The sequence below is a fragment of the Neovison vison genome, chromosome 2, assembly GCF_020171115.1.
Source record: "Neovison vison isolate M4711 chromosome 2, ASM_NN_V1, whole genome shotgun sequence".
Classification (NCBI taxonomy): domain Eukaryota; kingdom Metazoa; phylum Chordata; class Mammalia; order Carnivora; family Mustelidae; genus Neogale; species Neogale vison.
In genome coordinates, this window is record NC_058092.1 from 92189918 (window position 1) to 92213365 (window position 23448).

The window sequence follows — 23448 nt, forward strand, 5'->3', positions numbered from 1 at the left end:
TTCTTCTTAGCTATGTGATCTTAAAAACATCCCTCTCTTTTGCTTTATACAGTGTTGTAGTGGCTCTTCAGGCTCTGAAGCCAGACTGTCTAAGTCAGAACCCCAGTCCCCACACTTACCAGCTGTGCGATCTGGGCCAAGTTGCAAACCTCTCGTGATGCCTCAGTGTCTTCATCTGAAACACGGCAATGATGTTGGGTTCTACCTTCTGGCGTTGTTGTAAGTTAGTCCCCAGAAAGCATTTAGAACAGTGTGCTACACATAGCAAACAGGTCAGGGGATATTATATGTGACCACCAAGCATATCTTCTAGGTCACTGTTCATAACTGAGGCAGCAATCCCGAACTAAATCTAAATAGAATTAGGGCTTTTATACCCATGTTTATTATGAGGTTTGTATATGCTGAATTATGGAATTGTTCACAGAAAGCTCTTCAACTCTCAAGAAACCAATTTAATGCAAGTAGTAACTATTTATTGTATCGACATATTTACAAAATATTACAAAGTAAAATACCACTCTAACTCACCATATTACACAATGGCTGCTTACCGGCAAGACAAAGCATACAGAAAACAACATTTACTTCCATCTTTGGTATTAGAAATCTACACAAATCCGCAGCATTTAAAATTTCCAATACAAAGTATTAAACATAGACAAAGATGTAATCGGTAATGTCATGAAAAGGGGCCTAAAGTCCTCTGCTAGGAAGCCCCTAGGTCCATGAAGTGCAACGAGAAGACCAAACACCGCTTGTAAGGGGGAGGTGTCTATTGGCTAAAATAACAATGAAGTAAACAGTACACACTATAGTACTGTACACAGGAGCATTTCGATTTGTGGGACGCGACTTTCTCCACAACGACATGTGGCTGGCAGTAACAGACAAAACATTCCCGAGATACAGAGTTGCAGATAAGACTTCACAGGAAAGAATCCACTCCAAGAGAACACCTTGAGGGTACCACTTGACTATACAGAACATTTTATAAAATTCACTTTTGTGATCATTTACACATATACAAAAACTTAACTGGTTTTAGCAAATAATAACTTTTCTACAACGTGATCACAGTTTACATAATTCTGAGGTAAAGGTCCTGAATCTATCTTTTGAGAAGTCCTAGCTCACAAAGGTCTCTGAAGGGGTATGTGTCTACTCAACATTGAGTTATAGAATTAAGGTGCGTCGGGGAGAGGGCAGGCCACACCTACCTCATACGTCAGAGATGATCTTAAAATTTCAGAACCATATGTTCTTGGTTTGGCTCTAGTAGGTTAATGCTTCTAATGTTTTGGCTTTGTTGTCTTCAAACATGAAACACTCTCTGAATTGTGTCAGAAGGAGACTTCTGCTCTGAAGAAAATATTTCATCAGGAAAAGGCCAAGTTAATGTCTTAACTTGACTGCCTTGACTGAGGACTCTGTATATCCCAGGAAGAACATATTTAAACTTCTCACATAAAAAGTAAAATCTTGGTCAAATAAGTGCACTGCAAAACTGATATTCCTACCAGTTAGCGCATATCCCAAAAGGGCCAGCAGATGGGAAAGACTTAGTGAAAGCCGGGAGCCCACAGTGAGTAAGACCAGGAAAGGCTTAGTGGCCCTCCTGTCCCAGAAATGCATAAAGGACCCAGCTGTGTTTCCCTTACAAGATCCTTAGCAAAGTTATTTGTGCTACTGTAAATAGTCCAGGAAAATGTGAGATTCAGCAGATATGTACCAGGTTCTTTTTTTTTTTTTTTTTCTTTTTTCTGGGCAGGGGCTATGGGGTCAGGTGTTGGGACAGGTGGGAAGGCCTTTGTTCATAGATGTCGATTCTATAAAATGATTATTCTCAATGATAGCCCTTGATCTGTTTCTGTAAACAACATCACCTTACCAAGTTACTTGAAACTACCTAGAACATACCCAACCCAGATTATTTCATCAAGCACACATTTCCAAAATAACCCTACGAAATCATGAAGGTTGTGAAAATTTAATATGAAGACGCTTGCTTTTATGTATGTTTTTTTCAAAAAGAAGTTTGCAAATATAATCAGAACATCAAATGAATAATTAAAGCCCTCTGGGATACGTCACTTATGAAGCGAACCTGAGCATTTGCCTCTTCTAGTTTATCACGAGTCACATCTGGGGGTAAAAGTGTCTGTCAGGCAGTGAGTCACCTTGTGAGGCAATCAAAGACAGGAGTAGTGTTGGACCTTTCCCGTGAGCTGCCCAAAGAGCAAAACTCGAATTTTTCCTCATGCTGGGAAAAGCAAAATGAAACTTCTGCTTCTTTGTACCATCCAAAATTCTGGTAAGTGGCACGTGAGAAGAAAGTAAATATGTGTTCCCCATTTACCAATAGCTGGCATTCATGGTGTCTGACCACACGGAGTAAAAAGCAACATGAGTCAATGTGTTTGCAGGGCTCTTTTGGGAAAAGAAGCTTTGGGCTCTGCCCTGGTCCCCGACAATGACAGACTGGCAGGCTGTTTCTTGCACAGCTCGAGGCAAGCCATTAATCTGTCAGTACCAGCATCTTTAGAAATCCCAGCATTAAGACTTAGGAGGGGAAGAGGAGGGAGGAGGTTGAATAGCCAGAAATGTGGCTTTTTAAACACTTCAGTCAATTCACAATGCTGTGCAGGCTTCTACGTATCCCTTCTCTGAGATTTCTGGTGCCGGGTACGACGCTGGAGTGCAATTTATTCATCCTCTTCCACGTACGTGGATGGAAACCAGCCCACCTAAAAAAGAAAAGCAGCCACCGTAGCAACATGACTTTGCATCTGGCATTCCAGAGGGTTCTACAAACAGAGCATTTCGTTTTTATAACACCCCGATTAAGCTGAGGTTTTATGGCCACTGTAGGAGGAATGATTTAACTGCTCTAGAAGCCTGATAGCAAAAGTGATAGAGACAGAGGAATAAAATAAGCCAACACAGTGTTCTAATCTGGTCACACAAACAAATATGTAAATTAAGTGTAATAAGAGCTCTCCTACTTAACGCTTCCCGTTTCTGCTACAGAACAGGATACAAAGACAGAGGTGTTAGGTCCCATTCTTTCCAATTTAGATCAGCAGCCTCTTATAAATATTCTGTTGTCCACATAAAATTTATACTCTGAAGCTTATGGACTAAAAAGAACTGAAATGTTCCTCAATCCTTTTCCAAACAGGAAGCCATCAAACTTGCCCAGGTGAACTTTATTTATGTCACCATCATATTCCTTCAACATATTTTTCTTGAGTGCCTGTTTTCAGGGAGGATCCCCACTGTGCTCCAGAGGCCTGGCTCTGTGGGGTGAAGGCCCCCACATGGGGCGCCAGCGACTGCTAGGTCCCCTTCCTTCACCCGCATGAGCTCCTCGAGAAGGTCAGCTCACCCTGCCGTTGACTTCTCCTCTCCACCAGCCGTTCGCACTCATCTTCGTGTAAATCTTCACCACGTCTCCCTTCAGCAAGGACAACTCTCGCATGTCTCTGGCACAGAAGTCATACCGCGCGATGGCAATGCCCAGCACTTTCGGACTTAGCACTGTAAAGAGACGATGGCGAGTAAGAACTGACTCGTGGTTTCACACCCACCAGAGCCTGTGCAGATGAGTGTGCTAGATGCTATCAAAATGCACGGCCGTGATTTCACTACACACTAGTGATGGTGGCGGAGGACCTTGAAAGCAGCACAAGTGCTGTTTCAATTCGGTCACGTGCAGTAGTCAAGTTCCCTTCATAACGTTTCAAGAACCACGGTTCTGCTTCATTCTTCACAAAGACCTCAAAACAGAGGCTAGTGTTTGTGGAAAAAAAAAAAAGTTAATATCTAAATTACAGTGCAAGTCGAGATAGAATCTAAAATAACTAGCATAAATTTCCTATTGATGGCACAGTAATCCATTTCTAACGAGACCCTAGCAGGTAAAAGCTTTACATTTTTACCTTATAATTTCAATGGAGACTCAAAACAACCAAAGGTTTTGCTCTGAAATTCTCCTCTTGAATCCATGCCGTTACTTCTAGCTAAATGGCTCTTCCTCCCCCCCGATCAGCCTTTTTTGGAGGGGGGTGGTTAAAACTATTTGGGGACAAACTCAGTTGTTGTTTTATAAAGGATTTCATGTTTCACTGGAAGGATGCATAAACACCATCAATTTGTCCTCTTTCTTTCAAACAAATACTGTAGGTATAGAAAACTTTGCTGAAAAAATGTACTCTAACACAAGATGTCAGAGTGTTCATTTGCTATATTCAGATCTGTTTTACGGTAGGAGAAGAGCCAAAGAGCTAGAGTTACTCCCTGTCCTAACCCACCCTGCCCCGAAAGAAAAACTGTTCAAGCTGTACGCTTGTTCTTCTCTCGTGTTCTGTGACACATTTCATACTAACTTCTCTACCTGTTGCTCCTTGGGGTTATAAAATGTTTTCAATTATATGTGCAGTGATTCTGAGAATCATTCACCTGGGAATGGTTGGACTTTATAAACCTTCAATGGCAGAGGAACGGAAGTATAAGAAAAAAGAAACAAATGGGAAATGCCACGCATCTATATTTTTAACAGTTCCCAGTGCCCAGGCAGCCGTGGTTACGACTGCTGTTAGCCTGAAAGGGCCTGCCCCCTTGGAGACAGGGATCACTGGCCTATCACTCAGAGCTTTGCCATGACAGTTAAAATTTTTGAGTCTCCAGGTGTCTATCATGAGATAAACGAAGAGCAATGCTCTAGATTTCAGAACTGTAAAGGGAGTAAAAATAGGTCATTTTATTTTACTGTTCGGACACAAACCACTTTAATGGTTTTCTTACTGAAAACTGTCCCATTACTGGGGTGTTACTCTCAGAGTCGGTGCCCATAAAAACACCCCCGCGATGGAAAAACCAATCATCAACGTAAATGTGCGCCCTTGCATAGGTCTCTCTAACACTCGAGGTCACACATTTCTTATCTATAAAATGAAAGGTCTCTGCTAGCTGATGTCTAAATTCTTTTGGGACTAGAGGTTATGATTCCACTGGGACTTACAGGTTAATGTTTAAAAAATCTGTAAGAAAACATACTTGACCTAGCTATAATGTACTCCCCTACAAGGCACGTAAACAGCCATCAAGTTCTCAGGCTCAGGACAGAAATCAAGAGCAGAATGTCTGTACACAAGCTGATGGGCACTGTTCATCCTCCTACGCGACATGAACTTCACTTTTCGAGTTGGACACAAATTTGGGGTTTCAGTTCTGTTTATTTTATTAATGGAACTATGTAAACATTGGCTTTCCTCAACTACAGTTTCTGAGCCTCAAGAAAACTAGTGATTTTAGTAGAGTGGTCCATCCCCCTTTGTATTTTCAGCCTTAACCCTTTCCAACCTCTCCCCCAACAGATTAAAAAAAAATGGTGGAAATACATAAAATGAGCACACACACAAGACCAGAGGAGTGAGATGTCATGACAGGCAATGACTTTTTGACAGAAAAGAGGAAACTACACAGTGGGAATGTGACTCTAGGAACTACTTGTGAGAAGATGCATCTATACGAGAAGCCATACACAGAAGTCAAAATATTTTGTTTGCAAACAGAAGCAAGTGGAAAAGACATATAAAAGCAGTAAAGCAGTACCTGACCAGAAAGGAGTGGAAGAAGGGGGAACAAAGCTGTAGTCTGGAGGAGTTACAAAAGAAAACCCACAGAACAAAGAAGGGGCTTAGAGAAAGAAAGAAAAAGAGAGAAGCAAAAGAGCATTTAGGTAATGGCAAAAAAAATATCTCAACACATCTATTTGCTTGTCTATAATCATAAGGAAACAGTCACATCAAAGTTGGAATCTCAAGCTTCGCTTTTACCCACTTCTCCCCTATCACCATTTCTACATAAAGGAGAAGCCAGATTTTTACATTTTGACTGACATTAGTTCTAAAATTTAGAGTGGTCTATCCCTTTGCAGGTGAACACAGCATACCCACTCCACGGGCCATCTTTGAGCCCCTTTCCATCCAAGGATGGTCTTCTTTTGATGTGATGCACAATTCCCACTTTCTTACCCCAGTGGAAAGGGGGAACCTGTAAATTCTTAATGGAAAATATGCTTCACATCAAAACTGATATAAAGAGGCAAGAGCCTATAGAGTAGTGTCAACAAAACATGCAGAGCCCACAGGAAAGTCACTCATACAGTTAGGCACCATCCCAACCCCCAATCAAGCATGCACACGCTAGTTAATTTACACACACACACACACACACACACACACAGAATGTCAATCATTCCAGATCTTATCATATCTGGAAAAGTAAATACATCCTCCAATTTCAGGAATGTATGGAAAAGTTCTATGTAAAAACTCTACCCTCAGAAACTTTTTACATTACTTTCAAACAACAAAAGCGAACCGTTATCAAGTGGTTGTGAAGTGTTAAATGCCATCTTCCATGTTTTATATTCAGCACTTAATTTAATTGGCCCAACAATTCAAAGAGGAAGGTACTGATACCGTTTTCCCTTGATCTCTTAGAATGACCTAGATCAAAGCCAGGCAGGAGGACTTCAGGGTCCAGGCTCTTAGCTGCCGCACTGCTCTGCGTCTAGCACTATGCTCCAGGTCCCTCCCCAGGTGGTTCACAAACTCTACCTCTTAATGCCATGACTCCATGGTAAAGGAAAAGAAAGGCATTTTCTCCCAGTATTTATTCCCCCCTTCAGGCCTGTAACAGGTTGTTTGGTCAGGCTGTGTTTGCCCAAAAGGCACACTTCATTTCTCCGTCTTCTTGCAGGGCTATGCAGCTATATGACTGAGTTCCTGTCACTGAGACAGAAGCAAGGGTATTGTGAGGCAACTTGTGGGACCTTTCCTGGCAAGGCAGCTGGCAAATGCATTCATTCACCTTTCTTTTGGGTTCTTTGTTCTATCCTGCTGTGTGGGAACAAAGCTACCATCTGGGTCCATGAGAAGAAAGGCCACACCTTAAGGACGGTAGCTCCTAAATTTGAGGGAAGCTGGGTTACTGAAGATTTAATGGAAGAGATGACCTGCTCCACAGTCATGGGCTGACCACTTCCAGGTTTTTACAGTAAAAAGAAATAAAGGTGTAGCCTGTTGAAGCCAATGGTTTTTGGATTTCTGTGACTTGTACCTGCACATAATCTAAACAGTAACAAAAAGTTTCTAGGACCAAGGGTGAGGTGAAAGTGGGCTAAAGAAACCAGAATGAGTATATATAATCTTGCAATATATTCTATCTCTTTCAGGCCACTGATGGATCTAAGAGCCCCAAAATTCTCCCGAAGGCAATGTTCTTGTTCGGAAGGGATTCTGTGATACTTATGAATGGCAGTAGCTCATGAAGGAGATCCTCAGGTACTATCTAAGCAGACCCGCCATGGGAATTGCATGGGATTCAGTTGCTCTTGGAGCCACAGGCTATGAATAAGCACTGATGCTTTCTCGACACTTTCCTCATGAACGGCCTTACATATTTACTTTTAATCTATCCTGAAGCATATTCTTGTTGATAATCAAGTTTCTTTTCTAATCCACTGCACCTTCCATATTACGTTTTTAAAATTTTAAAATTCAGTGGTACATGCCTTTACAACTAATTTTCCAATCTGCTCAATTCATTTATTGCAATGCAACATAACTGGTCTAAATTTCCTTGAGATCCTGTTATACCCACTATTAGAGAGAGGAAGGGATACCATCTCTAATTTAATGAGAAAAATAGCTCATATCTAACTGCATTATCGGCAGAAAATCTGGTGCCAAGACTTCTGCCCCAGGTTTGTGAGAACTTAAATTAGTATCCCCCATTCTACACATTACTTCTGGCAAGTACTGGAATTTTCTCCTTGAACTGCTTTCTAAGTGTCCATCCTTGATTATCTCTCTGGTACTATTTTATCCATAAAGTAATAAAAGAAAACTGTATTTCTTCAAAATTTCTAATGAAGGTAATGTAAGTCAGCAGTCTGAAATATAACAAGAGGTAAGTTAACTCTAGAAGAAAGAAAGAGAAAAAAGAAGTCAGTGAAAACACAATTAAATGCAATTTAAATAATTGATAGATATAAGATCAGATAACCTGTCTCTAATTTTAAAATATCTAACTTTCTTAAGTAATATGGATAATGCCTCACTATGCACAGTGGACATGAATCAGTTTCAGATACATAATATCAGTGTGCTACCCTCTCCCTTATAGAACCCTGAAAGTTTTATACACACTGGCATTCATGTCTAGTGGCCACCATTACAATCTTCTTCAATCTCACCTAAAATAGTATAATCTTATATTGTAAGATTATTATAATGGTAATATAATGGTAAGATTATTACCATCATAATGGTAGCTATTCCCTTATGGTTAAGCCTTGTCTCTGCTGGCTTCACTTGAGACTAATTTTTCACCCCCCTCAATGAATGTAACAGATTCTGGGATATGCCCTGGGTCCTCATGTGAATTCCAGTCTGTACTTTCAGATGTTTTCATGATACCGCCAGGAAGGTCCACCATTACCTCTGACGCAACCTGCCTGAAACCAAAATCATCATCTTCCTCTTTGTAATCTAGCTCAACCTTCCACAGTTTCATCTTTTCAATGACCTTCATATTCTTGGCAAACAACGCTTGCAAAGTCAGTATGCTTTTGATTCACTGCCCTCTTCCTCTGAAATATGAAGTTCTTGCTTCACTGAATTCTCAGCTCTACCATCCCACCCCAGGTACTTACACCATTTTTAAACTAAGACAACTCCCTCCTTTTAGTATTCTTGGTCTGAACTTTGGTTCCATCCTATTCTAAACACTGCCTCCCAGCTACTCACGATAAGCAGAGATTCATCATTCCTTTTCCCAGATTATGAAATCCAAACTCTTGCCTTGAAGTCCACGGCAATTCATAGTCTGGCTGTTCCCTGCCTTTCTAACCAGATCGTCTCATCATTTTGTCCCATAAATTCTTCTCAACCAGACCAGCTGGTGGGAACCCCCGCCAAGGTCCTCGCCTTTGGTTTCAACTCAAACTTTCTGCTCACTTTGGAAGGCTGCTCCTCTGCCTTGCCTCTGTTAACCTTATCCCCCTTGTCTCCACAGCTCCGCTCAGGACCTTTCCACAAGCCTTCCCTGACCAAGCCAGACCACACTGGTTCCCTTCCTTCCTTGCTCTTTCTAGCCATCTGTAGGTGCTTGTGACATGGCACTCCATGGCTCACTGCTTAATTACTGCACACGCTGCTGTTTGGAAGCCCCAGTTAGTTGTGGGTTCTGGGGTGCAGGCGCTAACCCTTTTACTGCCGCTGCACCCCCACAGGATTAGGCCCGGCGTTCAGCTACTGAAGCTGCTGAATGGACAAATATCTCAGCAGGGTATTTAATTTTGCAAGCTCCTTCTGTCTCCTCCTCCTATTCATTTAGCTCATCTTCTTCTTTTTTTTTTTCAATTTATTTATTTTCAGAAAAACAGTATTCATTATTTTTTCACCACACCCAGTGCTCCATGCAAGCCGTGCCCTCTAGAATACCCACCACCTGGTACTCCAACCTCCCACCCCCCCGCCACTTCAAACCCCTCAGATTGTTTTTCAGAGTCCATAGTCTCTCATGGTTCACCTCCCCTTCCAATTTACCCAAATTCCATTTAGCTCATCTTCTGCACACATAACTGCTCAAAAAGACTTCCAACAAAAGCCAGCACAACACAAAGAAAAGAACATGAAATATGTTCAGGTTTTATTCCTCAGGATCCCTGAGAACCCTAATCTATCAATGATATTCCTACAATCACTGCAATTTTTTCAGAGATGCCGAACAGCTATTAAGCACTGTCTGTCCCTTGGCATTAAGCGTACTGTATGCCTGAGGAATCTTCTTAGGGGTAAAAGGTTAATCAGTTTCTCTTGCCACCCAGAGCATCGCTCCCAGCCAAATATTTGAAGGATGGGTAGGGATGCTTTCTAGTTTTCTACACATTGTAGCATGACTTATCGTTGCCACTCTTCCTATATATTAGTTTTCAGTGCCTTTGAGTCCTCAATTCTCATACGCTGGCAGGATAGCGTTTGAATGCCTGGTATCTATGGAGACAAGAGTATAGAACAACATGTTCCCTTGGAAAGTATGGATTTAAATCCAGATGTAAATTGTGTCAGAATAAGGTATTTGATGAAAAAAAAATTTTTCTTTGCAGAGTGGCTTAACCTGCCATATATAAAAAGGATATAAAAACATATTTATATCCTTATTGACAACTTAGCCACCTATTTCTAGGCACACATACAAACACGTTTTCTCCATCAAACGCCCATTATACCAAGATGCTGCTAATGTAAGAATTACTGGTAGATGCCTATCCTGAAATGGAATTAGAAACAGCTAAGTCACAGCAGCATTCAAATGAGAGCGTTGAGGTGAATGATTATCTCTCATCCCTTTCACTTCCTGGGCTAATATTCACTTCACCACTCAGTACTACAGATAGCTTGTCTGTTAGTACACTGCATCATGTGGGGAAGCTTCTTGAGAGAAAGAACTCTTCTTTTTCCCATCTGTGTCCTCTGAGACAACGTTAAGTCTATGTTGAGACCTTTATCACCGAAGTAATCATTTGCAAACTGCATGCTTTAATTGAGGGCCTAACTTTCCTCCTTCCTCAAACACTTTGAGCTCCTTTCTAGCACAGACAAAGGAGAGCCTTCCTCAGAGAGACCAACGCACTCAGGCAGGTGTCTCTGGCTATTTTTCACATAACACCTGGCAGTCAACTGGACAACGTGGATGGGGTATGAGAACGTGAATGACTCATAGTTTATTGACTTAATATTTCTCATTAGGAACTATGAAGAATACAGTCAAATATTATTTATCAACTTTTCCAAGTTAAGCAAACAAAACCTAAAATACAACCTCTTTAACTGAAACAGAAGTTACCTGTTAATAAATTGAGAACAGAAACTATCAGCATAGCCACAATCAACTGGCAAAACACTACTGAACAGTTGTCAGTTCTGAGACTTAACTGAGAAAACAGAGCCAGAGAAGTGTATCAAGTAAGAGGGACATAGTGCTCACACTAAAATAAAAAAGCACTAGTGAATGGGTATTTGATGCCTATACATCTGTTGTCAAGGCTAACTAAACATTGCTCTAATGTTTTAGCTCTGCTGGGATTAGGCTATTCATGTTCATGAACAAATGGAAATCTACTCAATTTTCAATAATGTTTGAAATTTATACACAAGAGAGAGCAAGACCCATCAGTGCTCTTCCTTATGGCACTAGTTATCAAATCATGAGGTAGTTCTGAACTACTACTACATGTATAACTGAACATGACCCTAAGCATTTGCTAATTATTCTCTGAGATAGACATTCCACATGTTTCTATTTAGGTTGTAACAACCACGTGTTCACACTCACTTATGTAACATGAAACTGTACGTCAAGATATCAGGCAGTTGGGCCGATGGTAATGTCATCAATACAGTGATCCCTGTGAATTTGCTGCCCAGCAGTGGCCTTGAGGATAATGATGTTCCTGTGTGGGACACTCCAATGAGCAACGCGGTAGACTCTTTTAACTAAGACTGTCTACAGATGGCCTAGCAGCAGAGAACATGCTGAGAATTTAATGAATGTTTAATTTAAATTTGTGGTTCTTAACCTGGTTTTATTTTAGAACTTAGCCATGTCTTAGACATAATGTCAAAAATTTGCTCCCTCATTTTCCAAAAATGTTCAGTGTTCATTGTACATTTTATGTATTATCCCTTAAAAAAAGAATTTGATTGGCTTCATTTCATTGAATGCGGGCATCTGGTAAATGGACCAATCTCCTTTAACCTGAAATTCGAAGGTATAACAAGGAAGACTTGCATCTAGAATCACTGGAAAAAACAAAGAGCTACTTTGTATTCAGTACTGCATGGTATATAACATATAAAGCCATTAACAAGAAAAAAATGAGTAGAAGGCCTTCCCCATTGTTATGGAAAATCAAATCATTTGACATTTCTAGGAATTTCAGATTATTTATAGACATCTAGTTTATCATGACACAAACTTGATTCTAAATCCTCACTCTAAAAATAATTGACAAATGTTTATTTAAAAAAAAAAAAAAACACTGATGTGCCAAGTATTGTGCTAAGGTGATCCTGGAGATGTAATAAGACAGAGCATCTGACTTCAGAAGAGCTTAGAGGTTTGTGAAAACACAGACACATACAGAAATGATAGAGAGATGAAAGTAGTCACTTTGGATTGAGAATGCTATGACTAGACTTTAGGCTCTATCTGAGCCCCTCCTCAAAAAAAATCTCCAATCTTCCACCTGCTCAGGTCAAGAACCTTAGTCATTCTTGAATCTTCTCTTGCTATTCTGTTTCACACCTGATGTGAATTTCCTGTTGCATCACATTCAAAATCCATCCCTCACATGGCAGCAGTTGTTCCAAGCTGCCTACCTCTTGGCTGGGGCGCTGCATGGACCTCCTTACTGGTCTTCCTCTTTCTACCTTGTCCCTCACTTCTCCACAGTCTTTTTTCAACAAAGAAGCCAGGATAATCCTGTTAATACTTAAGGTTCAAATCATGTCTTTCCTCTACTCAGATCCACCAGTGGCTTCTCATTTCTTCGAGAGTAAAGGCTAAAGTCCTAAAAGGCCCTGCATGGCGTGGCCTCCCTTACTTGTCCTTCTGCTCTGGCCACAGGGACAGGTCCTACATGTTCCTTCCTTTGCACTGGCTACTACCTCTCTCATTCGAGTCTTGACTCAAACATCACCTTCACAAGGAGGATGACATCATAAAAGAGTCATGGAAATTGACCACTCGTGCCAAGTGGTACAGAGAGAAAAATGGGGCTTATTGTGGGGTGGGGGTGACACATAGGCAGACAAGTAAGTAGAGTGCACCCTAAGCTCTCACTGTCCTATTGCTTAGGTTGGGCATGGATGGTCTGCACATACCACAGTCAAAATTCTGACAGACTACTTTACAGACTGATAGCATATTTAGGCAAGTTTGTAATAGTAGAAATTCCCTGTTACAGACTGAATGTTTGTGTTGCCCCTATCCTATCCCCAAATTCATATGTTGAAACCTAATGTCTAATGTGATGCCATTAGGTAGTGGGGCTTTTGGGAGGTGCTCAGGTCATGAGGATGGAGCCTTCATGAATGAGATTAATGCTCTTATGAAAGAGATCTCCCCAAGTTCTCTAAGCCCCTTCCACCATGTGAGGACAGGTGGTACCTTCTGTGAACCAGAAAGCAGCCTCTCAGCAGACACTGAATCTGCTGGCACCTTGATCTCGGACTTTCCAGATTCCAGAACTGTGAGCCATACATTTCTGTTGCCCTTACGCCACTCAGTCCATGTAATGTTATAGCGGTCTGAACAGACCAAGACACGGGTCCTACCAGTGGCTTGTTAGAAAGGGGAGCTTCTGGAGCCAGTGGTGTCAGCCTCTCCTACTGTTGAGACAACTCTGAACTGCTGAACCAGCTTTCTGCTCAGCTACCAAAAGGAGGAAAAATGAGCCCCCAGTTTTGTTCCTCATCCCCCAACTCCTCTACTTAAAGTACTAATCTGCCTCTGGCACTCTTGAGTATCGCTGTTATATTTTTTTCCAGAGCACTCACCAACTTCTAATATACTTAGGACCTGTTTTTATCTATTACCTGCCTTCCTCACTAGTGTGTAAGTTCCACAAAGGCAGAGATGTTTTACTGTGGGTTTTTTTTTTTTTCACTGCTGTGTATTCTCCAGCAATTTGAACAATGCGAACAATGTCTTCCCTGAATTAGGCTCTCAATAAAGATCGGCTGAATAAATAAAATCTTAAAAAAAAAAAAAAAAAGATCGGCTGAATGAATGAATGAATGTGGGGACCTACGGAGGGGCTACTGGTGAGAGCAGATAGGGAAAGAAGTTTCTGGACTCATCCCAGTAGGGAGAACTATACCCTATGAGGAAGAAAGAAAAAAGAAAGAGGGCGAAATGAACTGGACAAGACTGAACTTTGCATAGAAAGACTGAGCAAACTGAACCAGCCAGTCAGGCAATACAAGAATCTTTATGCTCAATCCTGGCAAATTTGAGGGCATTTCTAGCAGGTTGGCCATGATGGCGACCGAGGTAGCCACCATGCATATGAGGGGGGACTGAATAATCTGAGGTAGTTTATAGGAAAGACAAAGATAGAAACACGGTGGAGAAGGGGGGAAAAAGCACACCAGAACAAAGGTTATCATGGTAGAGAGAATATATATCGTATATTTACTTTGAGTAGCTCTTAGGAGATGAAGTATTATATGTAGGTACGGTACGTTTCTAGAACAATAGAAGAAAAAACTTTTCATTTTGTTCAAGAAATAAATTGAGTGCTTTGTACTGCATTAGACATGAAGTCACCTGACTGTTCAAGCAAAGCCTGAGGATGACCTCTCAGGAGTATCATAAAAGGTGCCCATTTGAAAAAGCCTAGACAGGTGAGGTACCAAGGTGCTTGGTACAAGAATCCCGCCTGCATCCCTCTCAATTGTTCAGACATTAAGCTGAACTGCAGGTCACACTTCATGGGTATGAGAGAGATAATACGTAGTGCAAGTAGATGCTCAAAAATGTTGAATGCATACAGGAATGGATGAAAGGAAAACCAAGACGGTTCTGTACTCAGTTTCACATGCTGTTGGAGAGAAGCAAGTTGCAGAATTAAGACCTGCTCCCTTCCACAGACTTGGAATCCAGTGGGGGAAGCTGGTATCCGTGGCAGGTACCAGAAGAAGAGAGCTCTCGGCACGGTTTCTCAAAGCCAGGAGCCTTGTCCAAATAGTAGGAAGGGAAAAAGGAATTCTCAATTTAGACAAACTTCTGTGTGTTTCATTGGCTAAGAGAGACTAGAAAAGCCTTAGCTCGGGGCTGCCATACAAGGGTACCACAGTCAGTCAGGGAAAAGTATGCACATTGAGCGAGACCAGTTTTTAATTTAGAACATAAGGTCTATGGAAAAGGACAGTATAAAAGATGAAAAATATTAAAATATATGGCTGGTTTTTGAGCTTTTAAACATTCAAAAAGAAGGCTTTGAATGAAGTTATCTGTATCTGTAGAATTTCCATCTGTAAGCTCTATTTCTGAAGGGACCCCGAGTACTGGCTACTAATTTTTGAAGCTATCAGGTCCAGGATAAAAGTGTCTTAGAGTAGCTAGTAGAGCTCTTGAAGTAAGTAAATAAAAACGGGGAGCCCAGCATGACCTGATAATGAAGATGCCCAGCTGTATTTGATCAGTTGCCCAAGAACAGTAAATTCTGCGGGTATCATAGACACACTGAGGAAAAAGAATATAAAAGTGTCAGCAATGTGTTACAACCGCCTTAGCCCATAGAAGATTGTGTATACTGAGAGAATGTAGCTGAAGCCCAGGATATGGAAGTGGGGGACCGAAGTCCCAAGGAGAAGGGCTTTATAGAAACGTTAAAAGGGGTCCAGCGAGGCTCGTGTAACATTTCGCACTGGGGGACAGTACTGGAAGCGGTGGCAGGAGCAGCAGGAACAGGAAGAGTTGAGACACAGAGCACTGCCCATGTGCCAGACGTGCTTCTAAGTACCTCACAAACACCACTTCTTTTAACGCTCATCAAGCGGGCATTAAAGCTCATGAGCCAGCACTGCACACTGAAGTAAACTCAGGAAACCCTACGGAAACTGTCATTTCCCTTGTCACATGAGCAGCACTTGTGGTGCATCTGTGTGACAAAGGAAGCCTTCCGTGGCACTTCTTGTGGAGCTACGGTTCACAGAGCTGCTGGAGACATTAATGTACGTAAAAGGGGTCTGAAAAACACAGTGTGCCATTAATCCTCAAATTATTAAATATCAGACAGAATTACTGGGTTCTTACGTACCAAATATTTTATATGAAGTTTCAGACATATGTCTTGGAAACCCTCATTGGCTTAGAGGTGCTTTCTCTTAGGCAGACAGTGCATTTTACTGCAGGGAAGTTACAATCCATTTAAAACACTTCATTGTATTAAGGTAATGGTTTCCTTCTAACGCCCATCCATTGACTGACTACCTGTCTACCCTAAAAATGTAAGTCCTCTTACCACTCTAATTTATAAATAATTTATAAACCATCAGTTATAAACAAACAAAATAAGGATGGAAAAATTTAGAGAACTTTAAACTGATACAAGCTTGTAATGGGTTGAACGGTGTACCTCCTAACCTATTCCAAAAGAACCTCCAAGAACCTGTGAATATGATCTTCTTTGGAAAATGGGTCTTTGCAGATTAAATTAAGCATCTCAAGATGAGAGATGAGGTCATCCCATGTTTGTGGGGGAGGGTTTCTAACTGCACTAAGGTGGGCTCTGAATGTAATGACAGTGTCTTTTTAAGATAGTGGAAAGAGATATGACACACAGAGGAGCTGAAGACAGTTGAAGACAAGGCAGAGATTGGAATCATGTCTCTATAAGCCTCAGGATGGCAGAGACTGCCAACAGCCGCCCAGGAACTATAAAAAAGGCATGGAATAGATTCTCCCTCAGAGCCTCTAGTAGACACCGATCCTGCCAACACTTTGATTTACAACTTCTGGCTTCCAGAACTGTGAGAGAGCAAAATTCTGTTATTCTAAGCCACCCAGTTTGTGGTCATTTTTATGGCAGCCCAAAGAAAATATTACAATGGGGTTAAAACAAACAGTTACATTATCAGAATAAAATGGAGTCATACCCAAATGCCAAGTGATCAAGGAAAAAAAATGACCAAAACCTGAGCATAAGATAAGGGGATCGGAAAATAAGGGGAGGTGAGAACGGGTTTGTTGAATTACAAGGGCGAGAAGGTAAAAAACTAAATGAAGTGGATGTTTGAGATAAGAAATATCATCCCCTATTACACCGTGAGTAAACTAATAAACAGTGGTTAAGGCACTGTCAGGCTGTTTCAGGAATTATCAGAAACATGAAAGCTCTATTATGCTCTACTGAGTTAAACAAACACAAATTATACAAATTCTCCAAGTTCCTAACACCCTGGCTAAAATGAAGTTCATGAACCTTGTTAGATGGTTAGGAGAATAATGGAGATCCATGTGTGAAGGAAAGGGGCCACACTGGCGTGAAGCTGCCCAGGCTCCGGCTTTATGTCCTACAAGGTCATTTTTGTGGTCCCAGTGACCAAACGCGACCTTTGTTGATTTTTGAAGAATTGCTATAGTATTTCTCATCACACCAAAAGGAACATACTGATCTATATTTTATTTTCAAACTGCCCCATTTTTCCATGTTTTTTCAAATACCAACTACACATGCTATTTTAATACCTGCTATGTCTCCTATGGGCCTTATTTTCTGACTTCATTTATTTAGCCTTTTCTGAACACATGCTTCCTGAAAGGCACTGTGCAAAGGGTAATGTGAGAACTGAGGAGCAAAGGGGTCAGGTTCCTAAGGCCTGAAGGAACATGACAACAGAAGAAATCACTGAACCTATATAAAAAGAATATTACGTGTTCTGTGTAAACCATGAAACAGAGGTGCTAATTATTCATAAAACTCTTATCTTCATCCCGGACCACTCTTTTTGGTGCCAACTGCCTACTGAAATATTGAGGATACACAGGTACTAAAACTTTTGGGCAAAACTGAACTGAATGTATCCCCCTTTTCCTCGATACCTGTTAATAGCTCTTCTGTTTCCTGGTCAATGGCTTCACCATTTACCAGTCATCCGAGGCAAGTACTTGTGTATCTTCCCTGTACTGCTGCTACCTTGATTCCCTTATGCAATTAATTCAAATTCCAGAAGATCTCGAAATCCACCATGGTCCTTCTCCACTTTGTGCTCTTGTTCAAACCAGCATCATTCCTCCCTTGGACATCTGCAATGACTTCCTAACCCATCTCTGTTCTGGCCATGCCTCCCTCCGAGCCCCTATCATGGAGTAGATAGTGATCTTTTAAAACAACGTAAACGAGTTCATATCATTTTCTGCTTATAAAGCTTATTACATTCCCATTGTATATATTAGAATGCATTTACTATGCTCCAAACACGCTGACCTCCCAAGTCCTTCAACACACAGAGTTACTTGCTGATTAAGGGCCTTCACACAATCTATCTCTGCACTGTGGATTTTCCCTACTCTCCACTACCTCACTCCAGTACCCTGCCATCCCACACAGACCCTTTATGTTTCAACTACATGTCCCTTCTAACTGTCCTTCTCTGACACTGCATGTAAGGTAGGCTCTCTGGTCCTACCCTTTCGGCTGTGCTTCGGCTTCACAAGACTTGTCAAAACTCGTGATTTATTTGTGAAGTTGTTTTCTATTTGCCCTTGTCCACCAAATTGTCCATCCTATTCACTGTTTTAACTCTAGCATTTGGCACAGGGCCTGGCACATGGCAAGTGCTATATAAATATTTGTTGAATAGAAGAATGAATAAATGAATAAGCAGATAAAGTGAGGCCATCGATAAGGAACAGATGGTTTCAAATAGGACCGACTCAGTACTCAATACTCTACATACGCCCAATTCAGTGCACTGAGCGTCCCCTGCACCGGTAGCAGGGGAAGGAAACAGGATGCTGCCATTTCTCTTTGAATCCTGTTGGACTCATACATCTAATGGGATTATCTCCAAATTTGAACATTTTACTTCCAAAATGATTCATTCTTAAAATAGCAAGAATAATACAAAGAATTCCCATATACTTTCCGCCTCAACCTCCTCAAATGCTAACGTCTACCATGTTGGCTTTATTCATCTCTGTTACCTTTCCTGAACCATTTTAAATACACTACAGACGTAATGCCTTTAACCTCTAACTACTTCAGCGTGCATTTTCTTTAAAACTAAACCTGGGTGGCTCAGTTGGTTAAGCAGCTGCCTTCGGCTCGGGTCATGATCCCAGCGTCCTGGGATCGAGTCCCACATTGGGCTCCTTGCTCGGCAGGGAGCCTGCTTCTCCCTCTGCCTCTGCCTGCCTCTCTGTCTGCCTGTGCTCGCTCTCTCTCCCTCTCTCTGACAAATAAATTAAAAACAAAAACAAAAACAAAACTAAAGACAGTTTCTTCTTGTATAGAAACACAGTACAATTATCAGCAAAAAATTAATAGTATTAATCTAGAAAATTCAAAAATTTGTTCACTGTCTCATGTATGTCCTTTAACATACATACATAAATACATAAATGAATAAATAAAATTTTCAGGCTCAGGATTCAATCTAGGACACGTTGCATGTACTTATCATGTCTCTGCAGTCTCTGTTTTAACCTGATACAATTCCTCAGTCTTTGTCTTTCATGACATTGACTTTTTTGGAGCACATGGGCCAATTATTTCGTAGAATGTCCTTCAAATTGGGTCTGGCTGATGTTTCTTCATGATTAGTTTCAAATTATGCCTCGTGGGGGCAAGAGTCCCACCAAAGTGGCACTGTGTCCTTCTTATAGCATCACATTATGAGGTACATGTGATCTACTTGTTCTATTATTAGTGATGTTAACTTTAATAACTCGATTAAGATTTCTATTTTTCCTTTTGTTATTATTAAGTTCTGGTGAGATGATACTTCAAGATTATGTAAATATACTAATAACCAATTTTTTTTTTCTAATTAGCCAACTCTACTCTATGGTCCAACTAATTCTCCATAAATAAGAACTTGCAAAATGTTTCAAGTCTGCTTCTGGGTCAAAAAATAGCTAATCATGCAACTTTTCCTAGTGTAATGGTCTATTAACATTCTACCTTCCCTCCTTCCCTCATGCACACAGAGAATCCTAGAGTGCTATTTTTTTAAGAACATAATAAAATATCTAATCTCATTCGTCATTCATCAGATGAGAAAGCCGAATCCCAGACAGGCTAAGTGACTTGCCTAAGGTCAGACAACTACTCGGTAGAAGACCTGAAAATAATTGAGTGCTCATTGTAGAGCAAGAAAGGCAAAAGTCAGTTTGGCGCCCTTCAAATATATAAGCCCTACAGGTACACCTGTACATGCAGTCTATGGCAGATTCGCTGTGGCAGTTTTTGGAGAGTAATGGGATTTTTATACAGATCTGCAGGACAGAGCAGAACATATTCTGAGGACTGACTGTGGTTTCTAGGAAGCACCATAGCTCACTGCTCTGCCTGAGTATTCTGTGTTTTCTTCCTTTCTCTCTTGTTCTTCTCTCTTGACAACACTTAAAAGCCATTCCAAAGGCAAAAGTAAAGTCTCATAGCTCGGGGAAAGAGCACTGCCTACAATGGGATCCTAACCCCGAACTGGCATAAGCTAATTGCCCAATACTCCTGACTCCTGTTTAATTCTAACCAATATCTTTATGAATGTTCTTTTGCATTTTCAGGGGATGGTTCTGCCATTACCTTATGTTTTACAAATTCAAAAAACAGTTGGTAATATACCCCAGAATATTCTAACCTGGACAAATACAGAAGCAAGCAGCCCCTTCTACAATGCCCTGGGACTTTCTTTCCCAAGGTGATCATACTATTCAAGAAAACAAAGCAAACAAACAAACAAACAACAAAACTAGCAGGTTTGAGGAGTTGGAATTCCAGTCTCACCCTCTACCCAGAACACAGGGTGGACACAGACATTAGCTTGCCTGCTCTGCTTCCTCCAAAGCCTTTGAGAAGTAATGGAGAGGTCAGTGTCCTATCCAATCCAGTAACCCAAGGTAATATTTCTTGGTAAAAATTATTTTAGAATAATATTTAGCAGCACACCCAAGCTATGAACAGAGGTCAGGATTACAAAGCCGTCCCACACAATCCTCACACAGCATTCCTTCTTCCTGCTTCTGAGAAGCACAATACGTCAAAAAATAGAAGCAGTGCTTTCATTAAGGGTTAACTCTCAATCAGGATTTGGTATAAATTAAGGTATTATTTTAAAAAATCATAAAAGCAAAGATGTGAATTTCCAGGAGTTAGAGTTAGTAATTCACCTCAAAAATGCAGGGAAATGTTTGCTGTGTAAGTGGTACATACCAGTGGTGGTGGTAGCAGTGGAATCGGGGTAGCTGATATTTATTGAGTGTTTACCATGGACTGGCACTGTGCCAAAGGCTTAGAGCTCCTCATTGAATCCAGAGAACCACCTGAGTGTTATTTTATACAACGGTATAAAATAAATGGAACACTGGGATAGTATTCTAAATTTGATCTAAGATTATAATCGTGCTGCATGGTAATGACTGAGTAATCCTGGAGTCCAGACCATCGTGCAATTATTGCTGACTGACAGACTAACTCACTCCCTCGTTTCTTTCTGGTTGCTTTATAAGGGAGGTCTTCCACAATCACCCTATATAAAAAGAGCAAATTCCCCTCTCACACTTGCTGAGTGTCCCATTCAAATATAAGCTCCAGGGATGCCTGGGTGGCTCAGTGGGTTAAGCCGCTGCCTTCAGCTCAGGTCATGATCCCAAGGTCCTGGGATGGAGTCCCACATCAGGCTCCTTGCTCAGCAGGGAGCGTGCTTCCCTCGCTGCCTCTGCCTGCCTCTCTGCCTGCTGTGTGTACTCTATCTCTGGCAAATAAATAAAAAAATCTTTAAAACAAAACAAAACAAAACAAAAAAAAAAAAACCAAAAAGAAAGAAAAACTAATATAAGCTCCATAAGGGCAGGAACTTGTCTTCTCAACTGTTATAGCCCAGTACCTAGAACAGTGAGTGCCCTGTCCATGTTAGGTGTTTAATGCATATCTGCTGAAGGAATGAGTAAATGAATAATTGATCAACAAAACCAAACTCTGACAAAGATTAATTTTAAATGAATGATTTGTGTTTACTTCTTGATTTTAAAAGGGTTCTGTGGTAGGCTCACCAGAGTCTCTTAAAAAGACTGGGCGGGGAATATTGGACAGCATGACTCTATTTGTTGAAAAATTCCCTGTAGCTCACATTCATGTTCAAAATCATTCTGTTGCTTATGCTCTTTGTGCTTTAAAAAAAAATAAAAAAAGGCAAAAAGCCTGAAACTCCATTCCTAGTGGCTAATAAAGTTTGGGCATTAAATACCTTGTTGAATATTAAAGACAAATTTTAGATTAGGCAACTCTGCTCATCGTTGGACAACATCCTCTGAACATCTACAAGTGCCAAGCACAGAGAAAGTGCTGGGAGTAACCACGCAGTGCAATATGAGGGCTAATGACCTTCCACTAATATGGGACATCTGCTCTGCCTGATTGCCAACCTCTCCCACCTTGGCTTTCTAGAACTAAGTGAACTCAAACAAACAGGATTTTTAGTATAACTGACCTCCCTGGCAACTTTTATCATTTCCTGCTGGTAGAAAGGCAAAGTAAAGGACAGTAGAAATTTATACTTTTCATTTGGGGAAAAAAATCATAACTTTGGTAGACTCTTAAGAAATTCATAGGAATGAAAAAGATATTTGTAGGAAAATTGTTTTTTGAGGAAAAACTTCCATTTTTAAATGAGTGGAAATTATGGCTTATGTGAGAATCTAAGATAATTGGGTAACACTGGGCTAAACTTTTTTTTTTTTTAAGTTGGCTCCATGACCAACATGGAGTGCAATGCGGGACTTGAACTCACAACCCTGAGATCAAGGTTTGAGCTGAGACCACATAACTGACTGAGTTACCCAGACACCCTCAGAAAGATAAATTTTAATAGGTGTTTAAAACTTCAAAATGAAGTGCATTCTGACTACATTCATTACTCAAGCTTGGTCATTTATTACTGATCCTTGTGAAGAGAATAGCTATTAAGTGATTCAAACAGAAAAAAATCTGTCAGTTGATGTGAAAAGTACTTGTATATTTACTTATATATAAGTGTATGAAATTTTACTGATGTTGTTAGAGCCCTGCGTGTTTCCTGTTTCTCTTTCAGTTTTTGCTTTCAGAGGAAAAAAAAGGTTAAACTTATATTCCACGGTGCAAATTCTTTTTTCATATACCCCTGGATATTCCTGATTTGCTTGGGCTAAGGATTCTAAAAGTAATAAAGTTGTATTCATTTCTCCTCCAAAAGAATTTTACTTAAAACAAAAATGATATTAACATAAGGAAAGGAACTCACACTTTATTCATAGTGTTTTTCCTCACAATGTTCTCTTTACATGCTGTATCTAACTCCAGGAAGCTTATGCGACATTAAATAGTGATGAGAAAAAAGTTTCGACTTGAACTCACACTCAAACTATCAGATGCTTTTGGATGGTGTGCTAAGCTTTTGTGATTAGCTGTGGCACAGCACTCATTCTGCAAGAAAGTGGCTGATGTTTACCTATAAATACTGGCATCAGAAGAAACATGCTTAGCCATTTCAAAATCCTGAAACTAACCAATGAAATAGGATCATAAGCAGATTTGGGATACCAGGTGAGATGGGCTAGCTGAACACCAGCCTTGCTTAGATACCATTAACTCAAACAGTCCTATGA

At 40.7% G+C, this 23448-nt stretch overlaps 1 protein-coding gene across 1 annotated transcript in view; it reads right to left on the bottom strand.

The window, feature by feature from the left end:
• Positions 1-454: 454 nt before the first annotated feature.
• The window catches only part of VAV3 (vav guanine nucleotide exchange factor 3), a 364578-nt gene continuing 341584 nt past the window's right edge, over positions 455-23448 (bottom strand). The window contains exons 26-27 of the mRNA XM_044238799.1: positions 3389-3540; positions 455-2747 (exon numbers count right to left, since the gene is read on the bottom strand). Of these exons, the coding sequence (XP_044094734.1) occupies positions 2706-2747; positions 3389-3540 (194 nt within the window). The 3' untranslated portion in view covers positions 455-2705. The remainder of the gene's footprint in view (positions 2748-3388; positions 3541-23448) is intronic.